Below are 18,728 nucleotides of genomic sequence, written 5' to 3' on the forward strand. Positions count from 1 at the left end.
CGTTGTTGTCATTGGCAAGAGAGAAAAAAATGGAAAAAGAAGATGATCAATGAAGGGAAAAAAGCCATTAATCCAACTGCTTAGCACATTTGAATAATGATAAATTAATCAGTTGCATATTAGGACGACGAGGCGCTCTCCACCACTCATTAACCACACCCACACAAAGGCAGGCACACACATTGTCTCAATTTGAGTGTGCGCGCGCATGTATTAAAACACTACACGTCTCATGTGTGTCAAGGGCCTCATTGGCATGCACCATGCCGGCCCACCGAGTGCGAGCTGTCCGGCCTCACATCGGACTCATTTGCGCGCTCGTTAGTCCGGTTATGTTAAATCAAAATTACCATTCATCATCACATGGGGAGCCGTCACTTACGGGACACACTAACTGGATTAACCCAAGACAAGACACGCGCACGCCGCAGAATCACAAATCGCACGTTAGTGGGCGGCTAGTGTCTGTTAGCGTGATGGTCGCGCGATCGATTGGCAGAGATTAGCAACGATTGCTTGGCCCTTGTGTGTTTTTAACCCCTCAAAAATTCTTAAACAGGTGAGAATATACTGCCAATACATTTTCCATAAAAATGGGGGCGAGCATCCCATCAACACACTTAAAAGATGTAAAATATAAAAAAAGTGTTTTGAAAAAAATATTGAAAAACAAATCCATTAATGGGTGAGTCCGCAAGAACTGAACAGCGAATATATACACAAACATAAACATATTGACTCATCGAAATGAAACAGGTTGTTTGAAATTAAATTAAATTAAATTAAATGTATTTTCCCACATTGTGATGTTGATTTGAATGCCATTAATTGTTCAGCCCTAAATCCTAGCATGGTAAATCATGTCACAAATCATGCAGAATATAGTCTGGGATCCTCGAAGTGTTTTGCGCTTAAGCGTGAACACAATATGGGAAATGCTCCATCATGGCGTGCGTGTAAATGCTTGTTCCACCATGTTGGCGTGCTCGGCTGGACGCGATGAAGCGTGAAATGATGGCAACAAATGGAAAGACAAACAGTCCCGCATCAAACACTTCCATCTGCGTGCACTGACGTGACTACAAAAAAATCCAACTAATATAAGGCGCCAAAAATTGTGTTTAGTGTCATGACTACACTACAAGTAGAAGTCAGGGATGTTTATTTACTCTACTGCAGCTGGGTTTAGGAATCAATTAACATTTTTGGAATTAGATTCAACAGTGATACTGCTATATTTTAATAGTTCTTTGTTTTGACTTAAAGCAAGCTAGCAAAAAAAAAAAATGCCACCAACAGTTGCACAACATAAAACAGAGAACTGCACTTTGATTATGGAAAATAATCACAGAGCTTTTTCTTAACAAAGTCAGTATAGCTTAGTGCTAAACAATGCAAAATACCATAGAAGGGAAAACAAATAGCATCTGTGTGCCAGTGCGGTAATGCTTTAAACAATCGATATTTGAACACAGTACTTATACTCTACAATTAAACACTAAGTAAAGACAAATACTGCTGCAGCTTAGTGAATGAATTTTGTACAACTGTATTTGTGTTTCGAGACAATATGCACTGTTGATTAATTTAGCAACTAGCATCTTGTAATTATTACTTATTTTAAACCAAAACATTTCTTCGTCCCGGGCAGGTTTTGCCGATACGGATGGGAACAATCTGACGATTAATTCCCCAAACTGACTTGGCCGGCCACAAATTGGTGGCATTTAATCATCGGGCGGCAGACCCAATGTCAACGCCCCATGCAAATTTCCTCTTTTAATTTTTCACTGTGGCAGCATCTGATTCGATCTTCATCACAAAAGAGACTCGTGCGGATATGAACACCCGGGATAACCGTCGCTGGGGTCAGAGCCACTAAACGAATCTCAATTCGCCAGCAAGAATTGATTGGGAGGAGACTGCTTAGAAGTGTTTTGTTGATTGAAACAGAAACAAACTAGAAAAAAAATCAACCTGAGGAATGAATAATTAGGTTAGAAACTGGTCATAAACAGTGTTGGCTCACAATGTGGCAAACTACTGTTGCACTTAACAGTATGAGCATTCTAGTTCCGACTATAACATAAACGACAATTATTTCACAACAAGTTACTACCGTTTATAACTAGCAAAAGAGCTAAACATGGGCTCATGATTTAGTAAACTGATTTCACTCAGGCTACTGATCCCCTTATTATGAATTGGTGCTGTGCTCACTATTGGCAAGCAGAGGACTCACTTTTCCCCCCTAAAAGTATAAACATTTAGTGGAAATCCCCATGCCCCTTGAAAAATCATATATGGAATTATAAAGGATATCTTAATCTTAATAATCTGTTTTAAAATGCATCATGGATGAAGCTTTGGCAAAAAGAGGTCATTGTAATTATTTTGATCAGTTATGATAACGCCAATGATTCAGAGGAGCTTGAAACATTAAAAACGGCTAATTAATGGCCATTTTTCAAAATCCTGTACAATAATTAAAACATGGGTAACCCTGGATAATGTAGCAGTTTGTATGCTCACTATTTGGTAAGCAGGATGTACTTTGTAGCAGTTTTTAGTTGTTAAAACAATAATTAACCATTTTTTAAAATTGTGTCTGTAAATTGAATCTCTGCACCCTGATTAAAGTGGTACCATGTATGCTCTCTATTTGGCCTTATTGTTTTAAAATCTTTTATAGCAGTATCGAGATAGTTAAAAAAAAAAGCGTATTCACTATTTTTCAAACACATGTATAAACTGATAACATGGCTACTACTTTTAAGAAGCGATATATAAAAAGCTCACTAGTTGGCAAGCCAGTGGTCATGCCTGCTGATGTCATCTTGTGTTGAAATCCAACTTCTTTAAAATTAAGCAATTCATTTGATTGCAAAAATGTAAATCGTTTCATACATATTTAGTCATATTGTGGAATGTGATGCAACTGGGATTGGACACAGACGCATTGTAAAATTTTTAAAGTAGGTTAATTTATGTTGTCTGAATTTCAACTAAATTCTTTTGAAAACACATTATATTTTATGGTAACGCCCTGAATAATCAAGCCACGTCCTCAACAGCATGCAGTTGTGCATGTGAGTCATCCTAACGCCGTGGGCTGCTAACGAACCTCCCTCATAAATTATTATTTTTTTCTTTTTAATTAGCCACTGTTTTTTTCACGCAGGCCTTTATCTTGCAGACAAGTCAAAGTTTAATGTTGTCCCGCTGGGCACAAAACTGAATTGTACTCTGGCTAAATTTATTAATGCTCTTGCGAAACTGCTCCCCGCTGTCAATGTTTACCATTTCATTTGCATGCATGGTTAATTGGATCTAATCTTATAAAATGCTACCATTTTTTTTGTTTTTTTTAAATGTAGAAACAGCATTTTGTTACTTAAGCAGGCATTTTACAAAAAAGGAGAGTTAATGGTGATTTCCAAATATATTTACGTTATATATTTGAGATAGTTTAAATTTTTAAAAAAATGGTAAATTGGGATTGCCTCTCAATGCAGGATCAGTTTAACAGGGTGAAAGAAAAAAATATATATGTATATTGAAATACAATGACTGCTCTGTGAGGTTTCACCCTATTGGAGGGGTTTGTGGATCCCAATGATCTGAGGAGCTAAGGTTGTATGGGGCATTACGCCCCCTGGCAGTGTCACCCATGGCACACGGGTCAGAGATGAGGGAACAGACAAAGCACGGCTGAAAAGACCCCTTATGATGACTAAAGTATATGTACCTTGTTTTCCCTTGCCCGGAAACCAAGGTCACCAGGACCCCATTCTGGAGCCAGGCCTGGAGGTGGGGGCTCGCTGGCAAGCGCCTGGTGGATGGGCTTACACGCGTGGGGCTTAGCTCGAAGAGGCAACGTGGATCCTCCTTCACATAGGCTCACCACTTATAGGAGGGGCCAAAGGGGTCGGGTGCAAAGTAAGCTGGGTGGCAAAGCCAGCTCTAGAGAAGTGGAATGTCACCGCTATTAAAGGAAAGGAGCCAGAGCTGGTGTGCGAGGCAGGAAAGTTCCGATTTGATATAGTCAGACTTGCCTCCACACACAGCCTGGACTACCGGTTCTTTAAAGAGGAGTTGGAATATCTTCCACTCCGGAGTTGTGAGAGGCATAGAACAGGCGTGGGAAAGCTCATTGAGTACCGGCTCGGTGCTTGTACATTTGTATTTTATCAATAAAAATACAAGAGAAATCAATACAAATAAATATCATCAAAAGAATTGAAAATGTAACTTGGTGATTACTTACTAAATCGCTTCATCAACTGCCCATTTTTCTCCTGCTGGGTGAAAAGTATGTCCAGTTGCAAGCTTTTTAGACGTACAAATACTTTTCCCCCCCCCTGCTGTTTAAACCACTTGTGACTCTTACTAAAATACCCAACATTTAATTCTGTAATCTGTATTATCCCGAAAGACTTACAGTACTATACTGTAGACATGTTTGCCATCTCCCCAAAACTGCATGCCTTTTCCTCCTCTTCCTCCCACTCACATGCTGCTTTGATGAAAGCAGCAATGCTCATGCTTCTAAAAGCTAGCTTATGATTTATTTAGCCTCTGAATGTCTGCTGTTACGCTCGATATTCTTTTTAAAACACATTTTTGGATAAAAGGGTCGTGTTAGTAAGGAGGGAGCAGACAGAAGGAAAAGGTAGACAACAGTGTGACAAAAAGTAGCCAGTTGTTGCATTTGACATGTTATATATGTGGCAGTGTGATCAGATGACAGAATGCTGGGGGGGGAAAAAAAGTCTTTTTGTCAATGAAAACTCAAGAAGAAAAGGCGGTGGTAGAATGAAGAGAGCGCCAGAAGGATCAAAAGATAACAAGAAGCAAGCCATTTGACATTAACAGGTATCAAATAGAAAAGAAAGACAAAACAAAAGCGCAGATTGAAGAGGCAGAGGATCACAGGGAGGGAGGAGGCAGGCCAGCATTCATTATTAATGGGACAAATGTCTGACTGACTGACTCAATTTGGGGCTTAGCTGTTTCCACACCAGCGAGGTGTCACATTGACTTACAGTGATGATGGGAGAGGAGAGAGACGAGAGCATTACCTCAATCTCACTCATGCTTTGCAATCTGATTATTAATTACTTTAGCAACACTTTAGAAACATAATGACTGTGAGGTCTTGCTTACCAAATAGTGGTGATTGGTCATTTTAGTATCAAACATTTGTGATTAAGGGCCACATTTTATATTTCAGAGTGATGGGCCCGAGCATTTGTATGAGTTAAAAAAAAAACTGCTTTGCTGTATGACTGAGGTGACTTTCGGCACACCAAACAGATATAATTATTAAATATTCTTAAAAAAACACACTCACACACAGTCCCAGTTGAAGTTTACTGTCAAACTAAATATAAAACAATGACGTTGTGTATTTGAAGAACCACATAACCTCCGCTAGCTTAATTCTAAATGCTGCAGGGGCACACACTTTAGGCAACAAAGATCTGAACCCGAACAGGCAAGCAACACATTTAGACATCCAGTCATAAATTCTTTATCCTCTCTGAAAAACGTACAATATTATTGGCGTACTGAAAAGCCAAGACAGGAGCCGAGTCTCCAGTACAGTATATCCTGATGTTTCTCACACTGCCTGAGCTGGTCAAAGAATGAGCACCAGAAAAAGCAGCATAATTGAAAGGTAAAGTGTGAAAAACATTTTTTGTATATTATTTAATGATATCATGATTGATTTTTTTTGGATTGATTTTTTTTTGTTGCTATTTTGAAGTAAGTGAGCAAGTAAACTATGGATGAATGAATAGATGGACGGATGGATTTTTTTGTCATCAAAAAACGGTTTACAAATTCCTTTCCTTGGGGTGAGGGCTACAACAGAAAATGGAATTGACATGGAATTCCATTCAAAGTCCAAAGGAAAACTAACTAGCTTAAAAGGAGGCGAAAATTACGGAGTTTTTGGCTATTCACAGCAGGGCTCCGTCTCGAGCACCTATGAATATTGGTAGCAATGCTGTACTGTGGAGTCTTAAAATGGAATAATGCAAATGCCTGACCTCACATTATTTTGTACTACAGTATGGTCACACATTCGACCACTTGGGACAAGGCAGATGGCCACGCCTGTGTGTGCCTGGCTTTATTAAAACGTCACATCGGCGTGAATAAAGTGTGTGTCCGTCCTGCCTTCTGCTGTGTATTTACAGTGCATCGTAAATCCTGCCACTAGGCCTTTTATGAATTGCTAATGACCCACATCACACTCGCTCTCCTCTGAGATTAGAAATCAGCAACCGAAAAGGTGGACGCTCCGACTTCTTCTCAAAAGCATCCTGGCTCGGTTTTCATCCGGCTCTCACACGCCCGAATATCAAACCGTTTCCACTGGAAGCCTCGACTCTCTTTAATCATTCATGTAGGCACATTAGGCAGCGTCACACTGCACCATCAAGGCCACAGAGACGAGAGACAAGTGCACAAAATGATGAAATTACAGAATGCCATTACAAAAAAGAAAAAAAAAAGTTTTTGAAGTGAAATGTGACAATTTGTGGTATAAATATAATTTGAGTGGTACGAGGGCTCTCTCTAGTGGTATGTGCAAGTATCACTGAATCAAATACAATTCAAATTTACAATGTTTAAAACCTAAAAATACACTAACATAATAGAAGGATGCTTATAGCTATGTACACAGCCTGGTATTTTTGAAGTCCGGTTTGTTCAGTTCTGTTGTATTTAACTTCAAAGTACAGTAAAATACATTTGCATTTACTTATTCCAGTGTAATTATTTTTTTAGTATGTACAATACATTTATTCAAGTACAGATTTCTTAGATTTTATTTCCATATTTAAGAGCGGTGTTAAACTGTCTGTACTACTACAATGGATAACAATAATAACTGCAGGTATACCTTTTAAAATAAATCGGTGTTTTTTTTTTTTTTTATAGCTCATACTTGGTGTGAAAAATTTGAGAACCGCTGCATTATTTTATATCAGAGTGCAACTCTGGGTCGAATGTTGACTTTATTTGATATGTGTAAGAATTAAGTAACAGTGTTTCCATTGTTTTTAAAACGTTTTTATTTGTGTAAACAGTATGGTACATTTTTTACAGTTTCATCTACTGTCAACAAAAATATTTTTATTATTATTATTTTGAAGTGATCTCTCTGTAGTCTATGACAGATTTTCACCTTTGTCTCTCTTGTAATGAATGAAGATCGCCCTCTCACCATTTTTTTTCAATGTGCATCAAACTAATTTAGCAATAAAAATATCGGCGGAACAGGCAGGACACACCAATCTCTCTAATGTGTTGGATATTATGAAATGTTATATCTCAAAACATAATCTTACCACGTTCTGTTAGCATTTAGCATCTATTAGCTTGACTTGTCTGTAGGCTCTGTTCACAATGCGGCTCAATTGCATTTTTTTTTTGCCGCAATGAACACACCAGTCAGATTAGCTGACTTCAAGACACAATTTTTATCCAAGTGGAAACTTAAGGGTTAGTAGACCAAAAAAAAAATGACTGTAGAATTTTACACATTAGCAACAAGGTCATGTTAGCATGTGTATTTCTAACTATATGTCCTCAAATGAGACTGCAAACTCATAGAATATTTTTTAAAATAATTGCCTATATTAACAGTTTTGAGAGTAAATATATCACGTTAAAATCTGAAATATTTCACACTCAACATATTTAATTACCCTTAAAAATAAATGGCTTGTAGATGAAAAATGTTGATGTTTTTAAGCTCAGTTACAGCGAAAACATGTTGATGTCTAACTTCGACTAACTACCCAGGCTAACCTTAGCTCCCCCCTACATCCAAAGGAGAGTCAAAACTCATGTCTTTCACAGACATCCTTGACACCAATCTTTTCTATTTCTTATTATTGAGCTTTGCCCTCATCATGTATTTTATGAAAAATTCGATCTGCAAATGGCAACCGCTTGATTTTGACAATGCAAAAGAGTGGAATCAATTATTTTCAACTTCAATATATTCCCGAAGTGCATTATCCCCCACGAGTGACCTTGACCACCTCCATACCAACTACGACAACACAATTGGCCAAATCTGAGTTTTTATTTTTTTATTTTTCCCCTCCCACTCACGCCCTGACGTCCTCTCCTCCTCTGCATCCTCTCCTTCTAATTTACAAGTTTTATCAGCAGCAGCACACAGGCACTCAAACTTTTTCTTCGTACGTGGCAACACACTGCCAACAACGCCTGCAGACAAATGAGCCAATGCGTGTGCAACACACAAAAAACAACTCTCTCTTAATGCGTCGCGAGGAACATTAAAAAAAAGCAACAATATTAAAAAATAAATAAATAGAAGCATCATCCACAGCACTTTGAGTGCCAAATGAGCACATTTTATTCATAGCATGCAGGAATATCAAGCATGTGTATGCGTGCGTGCGTGTGACTTTGTGTGTGCGCATGTCCGTGACACCTTGTATGCGTGTGCGCATGAGATGTGGATCAAGGACGCTCTCCTTTCCAAGCACATTTCTTAAGAAAGAGCATACATTTTCCAGATGATTCACTTCTACTTATTAAAGTGAGGAAGATGATGATGAAATGAAAATGGGGTGAAGGATGAGACTTGTTCAATGAAGGATAGAGAAGAAGGAAGAAGAGGATGAGGAAGATTTTTTTTCTCTACTTACAGAATCTCCAGGTCGCGCAGTGCTCGGAAAGCCCCATCTTCAATGCAGCTGATGTGGTTGCTGTCCAGTTGCCTACACGCACACACACACACACACACACAAAAGAGTCAAAGTCCGCTCAGCTGAGAGGGGCGGGGGGGGGGGGGGATGACTACCCAAAAAGGAGGAGGAAGAGGAGGGGAGGTGATACCTCAGTAGTGAGCTCAAAGTAGAAGACCCTCCACACACACGCTCTCACACACACACGCACAAACACACACACACACGCACACAGCAGAGGGGATGGCCACTCTCACCTCAGCGCCGTGATGTGTGAGCCACCCGAGGAGGAGAAGAAGAGGAAAAAGGAGAGCCGGCGAGGAGGAATAGAAGTGGCCAAACGGCCGACGTGGCGGCAGCCTATCACCTGCTGCCTCGCTCGCCCGCCAGATGGGGGAGAGAGAGGGGCACGAGAGAGGTAGACACCCATAGAAGAGAAAGAGAGAGTGGGGAGGAAGTGCCCACCCTTCTTGTCTCTTCTGTAAATATTAATTGCATTTTCCTCCTCCTCCTCTTCCTCCTCTCCCCCTCCTGCTACCAATGTCATCTTTTATTCTTTCTTTCCTGTGTGTAGTGAAAGAGGGAGTAATTTCATTACATTAGGCCGGCCAATCCATTAAGGGCCTTTTACCGGCTCTGTCACTGAAACAATTTCATTAAAAGCAAAGCCGCCGTAAATCAACCGGCAGTCACGACTTCCTTCCTCCCCAAAACACAGACATGCCACACCTCATTGGCTAAACTCCCACATGGAGACCCCCCACCCCACCTCCTCCAAACAAAACACCATCTTCACTGCCCCCCCCCTGCCCCTCTTGTGCCCTCCATCATCCATCCTTGGCTTTTATTTTAATTTGATCTTGGTAGACGCTGTTGGTCTAGACCTCCACTTTCCTTCCTTCAACATCCACACGCCAACCGTGAACCAGACAACCCCGAAAACTCACCCTTCCTTTCATTTTGCCAGAGGTGGTAAAATAACCAAATCTTGATATTTGTGGAAATTTAGTTCAAGTACACTGATCCATTGTGTGCTAGTAAAAAAAACAAGAAAAAAAAACAGTCACGGTCTGGAAAAGCCCCTTGACAGCCCGTGTGTTATGGTGCAGTTACTCAAGATTTAAAGGAAATATCGCTAGTGCCTGGTGGAATCCTTGAACCGCCAACATTTTTCACAAGATCGCAAAAACGTCATGGGTTCACCCGTTAATACTGCATCGTCAAAGAGAACAAGCTATTTTCAAAACTTTAGATTGGTTAACAATTATAAAAATAACACCAATAGATGTGAATGAACTCATAGAATCGATTTGTGAAAAACTATGGAATTTACCAAATTGTGCCATAGGAGGTTTCGGCCCGGTTTCTAAGGACAAGAAGGCATAAAAAGATGCTAGATGAAGCAGCGTCCACTTTTCAGGTCATTGTAGTCTGATTTAATTCACATTTGAGTGGGTCATGGTTTCATTGATTCTGAAGTATGCAAAACAAAAAAGTTTGCCTTTTTTTGGGAAATTATATCTAAAACTCATTGCATAACAAAGAGAATAAGAAAACAAACCAAAAGTTGTAAAAATATCACAGTTATGGGTAAAAAATGAGCCTTAATGGAGACTTCTTTCGTCTTACTTGTTTCTTTTCTGATTGATATTAAAATGATTGATTAGATATAAACACATAACGGGGTAGGACTAGAAGTTTTTTACTTCTTCCTTCTCCCTTGAACATAACTGTGTTGAAGGAAGACTGATTTCTTTCTTTTTACTTTTTTATCTACCTTATTTTCTGTCAAATTATTACTGTATATGTTTTATATTAAATAAACAAACAACAAAACATTACATATATCGTGTGGGATCTAGCTTGTGCTAAAATGGTAAATTAGCGTGGCCGAACAACTGAAAAAAAATCATGCTAGTTACATTTCAGATTCAAGTGTATTCCTTAGTTCCTCCATGCCGCTCCTGTCTGTTATTTTTTGTTTACGCATCGTAAAGATCTCAATCAATCAATTTAAAAGAATCTAAAAATATAAAATATATAAAAAATATCATTAAAAAAATTATTTACGCTCAACCTTGTATTCTCATCCACACATGTACAAAAAAGCAACTATCCTATTTTGAGAACCTATGGAATAGAAAGTAAAGATCTTTTTTAAAATGTAGGCAATCAAAGTAGAAAGTCGTCAAAAAAATAGATACTCAACAAAAGGAAAGTACAGTGACACATTATTTGCCCTTTCTCCACTTCCCACCACTGCACTACTTTTCTTCCTATATGAACTTGAACCTATATGAGCTTCTTTCACCTTAGACAGCTGGCCAAAATAAAACCTTTCCTCTCACATGAAGACTTTGAGACAGTAATTCATGCCTTTGTCACATCCCGGCTCGATTACTGCAACGCCCTGTACTTTGGAGTCAGCCAGTCCTCCATCAAGCGCCTTCAGCTGGTACAGAATGCCGCTGCTCGACTGGTACTCGTAAGAGGGAGCATATAACTCCTACTTTGGCATCCCTTCACTGGCTCCCCATTCATTTTAGAATTATTTTTAAGATCCTCCTCTTTGTTTTCAAATCTCTGAATAATCTCGCGCCACCTTACCTCTCTGAGCTCATACGCCCCTACACCCCTGCCCGGCGCCTCAGGTCTGTGGACCAGTCTTTGCTAGACGTACCAAGAACTAAACTGAGGCTCAGAGGGGATCGAGCCTTTTCTGTTGCTGGTCCATCTCTCTGGAATGACCTCCCACTGAACATTCGGCAAGCCTCCTCGCTGCCCATCTTTAAAGCCCTCCTCAAAACTCACTTGTATTCTTTGGCGTTTGACTCAGCATGACTTAGATTTGCTATTGGTTTTACTGCTTGGTGCTTTCTACCGCCTTATTACTTATTACTTATTACTGATTCGTCTTACTGTTTATTGTATATGTTAAATCGCTCCATGTACAGCACTTTGTATGCAGCGATGGCTGTTTGAAAGTGCTCTATAAATACTGTTGACTTGACTTGACTTGACATGAACTGAAGTCGCTTACACATGGCAAGCAGATGGCCGCAAATCCTCCAAATACTCAAACATTTTTTTCCATCCATTCACTTTCTCTTTTTAGGTTTACATCGCTCGTGTCTGTTTGTCCGCTCTTCACCTTCACCTTCCCTTCTCCTAGCGCTCAATGGACAACATGTTCCACTAAAGCAGCCCTCGCAGTGGGGGTGTGCCCCGTTATGTCTCCTTTGAGGGCATCCTTAGAGGCAGGTCACCTGGGCAACAGGTGGACTGGCTTTGAACAAAAAAAAAAAAACACAGAATTTTTTTCTTACGACTAAAAGGTGTCCTTGGTGGATTTTTTTAAGCTCTGTTTTTGCATGTTATCATAAGCTATACGTAAGTCCGTAAGATTGATGGTTGATATTTTTGTTTATTATTCTTCCATTCAAGGGGACATTTGATCAGTTTTAGAGCCTTTATTGAGCCAAGGCACATGTTTTACAAGAGCGATGGCACACGAAAAAAAAAAGTCTGATCCTGAAATGATCTCGTCTTTTGGTATCCAGTGGAAGAGAACATTTTAATATTTCGCTTGACACTACACGCCATTGGTATTGATAGATGACATATTACCTGAAGAAAATAAACAATTGTTTTTGACCAGTGAAGTAAAATGAGATGTTTTCCTCCAGCCGACAGCCTCCAGAATATCATAAATTTATGCTGTAATGTAATAATCTGTTTCAGTAGGCTTTGACTGGATTGTGTTTTTTCTTGCGCCTTTTCCTAAAAAAATGTTTTTGTAGGTTTCTGATTGGCTGGATTTGTCCTCAGGCTAAGGGAAAATTAGCACCACTTCTACACAAGCAAATGCATTTTTTTGCATTAAATTTTTATCAAAATGTTAGTTGATTATTGTCGTGTAAATGGCAAGGAGTAATTTCTTTCATTTTTTAAAATTGATTTTTTTGAATTGAAAAATGATTTGCCTGTCTGTTGCTTCATTTATTGTCAAACAAAAACAATTTTTCCCCATTTTTCTACTTTTATGTTTGTATCTGTAACAAAAATAAATCAACCATTTTTCTAACTTGCATGCAGATCTTTTATTTTTGATGCAAAGGATAAAAATTAAAAATCTAAAGTTCTTTCATGTTTTTGTTGGACCGCATTAATCATGTGAATTTATGGTATCTGTTGCTTGCTATGTTTGTCCATCAATTGGATTAAACAAACCAAGCCTTGATGAATGTTTGCTGCATGCGCCAAACATCTGGTTAACATAGTTGAAAGAACGCAACCTTGTGTTTTCAATGGCTGGGGTGAAGGAACACGCACAAGTTTAAGCGTGCGCATCAGGGACATAAAAAGCTTTGATTTACTGCGAAATGCATTTTTCATGTACGGTATGTCCATCCACCCGCCAGCTGCTGGCTGTTAACACTTGGTGCCGAAACACTTTGGATCCAAATGGAAACATGATTTTTTTATTATTTTATTTTTTGTAAGGAATACAAATTGCCAACACTGGACTCGCAACATTTGCATCCTTAGTGTAGCGTGAGGTAGTGTTGTGTAGTACACAACATAGTGTTGTCTGTTACTTTGTATGTATGGATTGTTTTGTGCAATGCAGTACGTTGTCAGGTAGCAAGTTCAGTGTAATATACCTGTATGTAGTATAGTCTATCCAGAGTACCAAAAGTGAAAAATAGGAATACTCTTAACAAAGTGGTTCTCAGCTGGTGTCACCCTGGGACTCGCATTGTGTTATTGCTGCAAAGTCGCAACCCACTTTAACAGAAGAACAATATTTCTTATGCGTTATACATAGCCTCTGAAACGCGCGCATAGTAATCTTTTCAAATGCTGTGTGAAATGAGTCTGATGTACTGATGTCCAGCCAAAATCCTTGAGTTTCATCATTCATTCATTCATTTTCCGATCTGCTTTATCCTCACAAGGGTCGTGGGGGGTGCCGAAGCCTATCCCAGCCATCTTCGTGCAGTAGGCGGGAGACACCCTGAACAGGTTGCCAGCCAATCGCAGGGCACGCAGAGACGAACAACCATCCGTGCCCACACTTACACCTAGGGACAATTTGGAGTGTTCAATCAGCCTGCCATGCATGTTTTTGGAATGTGGGAAGAAGAAACCCGGAGGAAACCCATACAGGCCTGGAGAACATGCAAACTCCACACAAGGAGGCCGGAGCTGGAATTGAACCTGTGAACAATGAGGTCGACGCGCTAACCACTGGACACCAGGCCGCCTGAGTTTCATCATTTAATTTTTAAGTTCCTAGTGAGAATAACTTTTATCAGATTCAAATGATTTCTTGGACCGCTGTGGGTTTTTCTTTCATAACCAGAGAGGTATCAAAAATGTTGTCCATGTGTACTCCAGGGTGATTATGGCAAGAAGTCCGTGGGGTGTCTGTTTGGTGACGTGTGTGCCACACTACAAATGGGCCAGGGGAAGCTAAGGAGAATGTTGTCTCAGGAGATTAGAATGAAAATTACAGACAACCATGGTAAAGGCTTAACCTTTTATACTCCAGGGTGATTATTAGAGATAGAAAAGTAAATAGAGGTGAAGAAGAGTGTGTTGCCCTGGTGTTTACATGAGTCTGGCAGGATGCGCTGCAAAGTCTAGTTTCAATTTGGGGTCGACCAGGACACCTGCAAAGCTATCCTCATGATCCTTACAAGATGCGGCTCACCTACTGAGAAACTCAGCACCTCTCATGATGACTAATAGTCTTATCAGATCAGTGGTCGAGTGTACCCAGCGAGTCGCTTTTATCGCGTCGCCTGGGATCACACAGCTCTCCAAAAACTTCGATGACGACCCTTTTTTTTCCGGGAAATAAGGAGTAAGTTGAAGACTGGCGTCTGAGGCCACGTTTCTCCTTCTTCATCTTCACTGATGGTAAATGGTTTCATCATCTGCAATATGATTGAATTCCTCCGACAGCTTTGTTCACCAAGCACCCTGATTAGCAGTGACATGATTGCTATCGGTCTGCGAAAGAGATGGCTCTTTGTGTGTGTGTCTGTGTGTGTGTGTGTGTGTGTGTGTGCATGCGTGCGTTGGCTGTTTGTCACAGGGCAAAGACTGGGGGACCAAAATGTAATTTCTTTCCATATAATTAGTGTCTTTAATCATGTCTATGATGAAGCCTATTGGCAGACTGAGTCAGTCCTTCCCTTTGCTACCATCTGGCACACACACTCACTCACACACGAGCGCATACACACACACATAATCTTGCTGCTCCATCTGCAACCACTGCAGACTGATGAAGGACCAAGTTTGCATTGTCCATCTATGACAAATTGGATCAGCTTCCAACGCAGGGCAAAAGTGGAAGCCAGGGTTCTTCAGGGAGCCAATTCTGACTCATTTTGTATTTCTATTAATTAGTAGAAAATTTGATTAGCTTACTTGGCAAACATTTGATTGGAATTCCATGACATGGTTCAAGCGCCGATGGAGTAGCTGTTAGTACATCTGCAAAGTCTACATTCTGTGACATTCGTGTTCAGTTCATTATGACTCTAAATTGACAGTAGGTGTGAATTGTTTGTCCGCACATGCTTTGCAAATTGTTTGGTGATTAGTCTCGTGTGTCCTGTTGATCCCAAGCAAGACAAGCAGCGGCTTCTTATGGCAGAAGAAACCAGAGTGTGGGAGGAAAAAGAAGCCGGTGAAAATAAAGATGTGAACTTAGTTTGAACCTGATTTCTATCAATGGGACAGCAGTGTAAATGGACAAATTAGATCAAGGCAAGTGTGGCGTCATCCAAATCAGGTAATGAAGAAACAACGCTAAACGACAGTAAAGGTGTGTGAAATACTGTAGATAGTAACTAGGTAAGACTAGCTCTTCAGAGGAAAGCCAGAGATGGGATCAAGTCACATGTGCAAGTCTCAAGTGAATCATAAATTAACCCATAAAGTCTCAAGCCATTTTGTCTTGGGGAAGCCAAGTCAGGTTAATTCAAGTCGAGGTCCGAAGTCAAGTCAATTTATGAAGAACCTCTTAACTGTGGTAACTGGCCGTCATAAAGACAAAAGCCCAAGAGGGTCAAAATATGAATTCATCTTTATCTGCATGCACAACGCATCAAACCTGTCACAAGTCAACTCGAATATTCAGTCTTAAGTCCATGTCGAGTCTCAAGTATTTGATTTATTTATTGTAGTCGTCAATGCGAGTGATCAAAATAGTGACTTCAGTTGATGTGAGTCGCAATGACACAAGTCCCCATCTCTGCGCAGTTCTACAATTGAATGAAGCGCTTGCTCGTTGCTATTGGAACAGTTTTACTAAAACCAAATAGCCAGTTCACCATCTCTTACTTTGGTTAATGTCTGCATAAAAATACAGGGATGTAAATTTCCCCAGTGTGGGACAAATAAAGGATATCTTAAACTTAATCATAATAACACATTCAAATAGTGAGGAAATCAAAACAAATATTTGATGAGTTCATTCAAGACAAAAAACAGACTTGTAAATGTTCTTCAGAGTTGTCTGGTTTAGCGATGACATATGAAAGATGTCTTTGAAAGACTTTCAATAAAGGTTCAGATCCAAAGTGTTATTTTCATCCGCTCATTTTGCATTTCAGACCCCATGAACTTCTAGCTAACGTAGAGACTGTAGCATCAGATCATTGCGGGCTGATCCCCCCTGCGCCCCCTCGCCACATGCCAAGTCAGCACTTGGCTCTCAGGCCAAACGAGCCTCATCTGCAATAAAATCATCGGCGTGCACCCACACGAACAGTGGATCAGTTAAAAGCGGAGGCCCGTGCAAAGCGCGTCCATATCATACCGCAAGCAGCACAACCAAACGGCTATAACTAGACGAGCGAGGGTGAAAACTAACATTCCAAGTAGGCTTGATGGACTTTTTTTGGCGGTGATTGTAACTGCTTGGGGCTTTAATGTTGTGAGCACGGCACGGGAGGTATTGGCTTGCAAATAATGAGCCGGCTTTGTTCACTCAGGATGAGGAAAAGAGATACTGGCTGGCGGTGGCTGTTTTACAACTCAAAATGAGGGGAATAAACAGTTGAATGAGACAACTCAAGCTCATGTTTCAATCAGGCATCCTTGCCAAACTACAGGAGTTGTGGAACATTTCAAAATGAGAAGTGTCCCATCGAGGGCGGCAAAGAATCAGGCTGTTAAACAATCCGTTTGGGAAAACTATGCCATCTAGATTTTTTTTGGATTTATTAACAAATTTACCTCCATTAAATATTTGATTGAAATGAGGTATTATGTTCAAGAGTCAAAATCAGGGGAGGGGGGGCTTAAGGAGCTTTGCGGTGAAAAAGGCAGTTTGCGAACAATCATGACTAGAGGGCCGAATACAAGACTGTTTTAGATTCGCTACATTGAGAGCACCGAAAAGAAAACTGCTTCAAAACAGCTGCCTCAAAACGGTAGTTAAAACCTTTTGCATTTTAGCTACAAACTAGAGTGGTGAAAAGAAATTTGATTCAGATAATCTAAATCAGAAGTGCCGATGAAAAACCTTCTTAAGGTGGCGCACATCTATCTAGACAGTCAAATGTCGAGTTTAGCCATGAAAAGGATTCAGGAGCAGAAAAGAGTATATTTTAGCCAAATCAAGATTGTCGAAAAGAAAACAACATCTTAACCGTGGCCACAGGGCCAACTTGAAAGCAGCTTCAGATTTGCTGTCCAGAGCACCAAATGGAAAACTGTCATTAGCCACAAAACATTACGTTCACTACTGTTTATTTAGAGGCCCAAAAAGAAAACCGTTGGACATCAGTCACTTCTAGAACACTCAATAAATCAACAACTTGACATTAGCCACATTCCAAACGTTGAAAAGAAAACTGCTTTAGATTAGCTACTCAATCTTCAGAGCCCCAAACAGAAGACTGAGCGATGACTAAAATCTAGAATAGAAATAGAATAGAAAAATGCTTCAGATGGCGAGAGCGCCGAATAGGAAATGGCTTTGAATTAGTCATGTCTAAAGTGCCAAATAGAAAACATCTTGACATTAGCCGCATCGATAAAAACCCCAAAAGATATTGACGTTATTGTTTCTATAGAATATCAGGGACATAATGTAATGTCAATTATGAATTATTTATGGCCTTGTGTACAATGTATCAAATCTTCCCCATGACATTGGGTAAATGCAACAACGTGAGCATCAGACAACAACCCAGGTAAGAAAGTTGTGCGTATGTGTGTGCATTCCCCCTTGAAGGCGACGCGGCCATAATTCAAACAAACGGCCGTCCTGCAACGCATTGTGGGTAGGGAAGCGTGAAGTGTGCAGGAGGAGATAGCCCGGGATAATGTGAAGGAGGAGAAAGGTAAATAAGAACAGCCGACAGTTGTATTGTTTGAAGAAATGCTGTCTTGTGTATTGGTTACACTGCCAAAAAAGGTGCACTGGTGTTGTAATCTTGGGTGAGCATGGGTGAACCCAGCAGGGGGGTGAGGGTGGGAGAGGAAGGAATTCAATTTGATCAAATGACAAAAAAAATACATCGGAGGGAGAAGCGCGATGAGACCATGATGGTGCACTAGATAACACACAAAAGTGTATGTGTGTGTGTGTGTGTGTGTGTGTGTGTATGTGTATGTATACTGAGGTGTCAAGAGAGGTATATGAAACACTGGCAGCTTATCTGATGTGTCCATGACTGTATGCCTCTCGACTGGAGTGGCTGCTATTGTCATACAATCTCTTTGGTGCATCAGGAGGAGCATAATACACAGTATGTAGACGGAAAACTATTAATAATAATAAAACTAACAATAATATGAATAATCAACACAATGAGTAATTAATGAATATTATAATGAATGCCTAACAATAGTGGTGCCTTGAGAGACAAGTTTAACTTGTTCCGATCGTAATGTCAAACCATCTTTCCTCATTCAAATGAATGGAAATGCCATTAATTCGTTCCAGCATAACTTAAAATGTTG

At 40.1% G+C, this 18,728-nt stretch overlaps 1 protein-coding gene across 4 annotated transcripts in view; it reads right to left on the reverse strand.

Annotated features, from left to right (window-relative positions):
* slit3 (slit homolog 3 (Drosophila)) overlaps nt 1–18,728 on the reverse strand; it is a 242,678-nt gene that overhangs the window by 98,151 nt on the left and 125,799 nt on the right. For 2 of the 4 annotated variants that reach the window (XM_052086348.1, XM_052086267.1), the window contains one exon: nt 8,700–8,771. In XM_052086348.1, coding sequence (XP_051942308.1) covers nt 8,700–8,771 — 72 coding nt within the window. The other 2 variants (XM_052086418.1, XM_052086491.1) reach the window with 2 other exon arrangements.

Source organism: Hippocampus zosterae, chromosome 1, assembly GCF_025434085.1.
Source record: "Hippocampus zosterae strain Florida chromosome 1, ASM2543408v3, whole genome shotgun sequence".
NCBI classification, from domain to species: domain Eukaryota; kingdom Metazoa; phylum Chordata; class Actinopteri; order Syngnathiformes; family Syngnathidae; genus Hippocampus; species Hippocampus zosterae.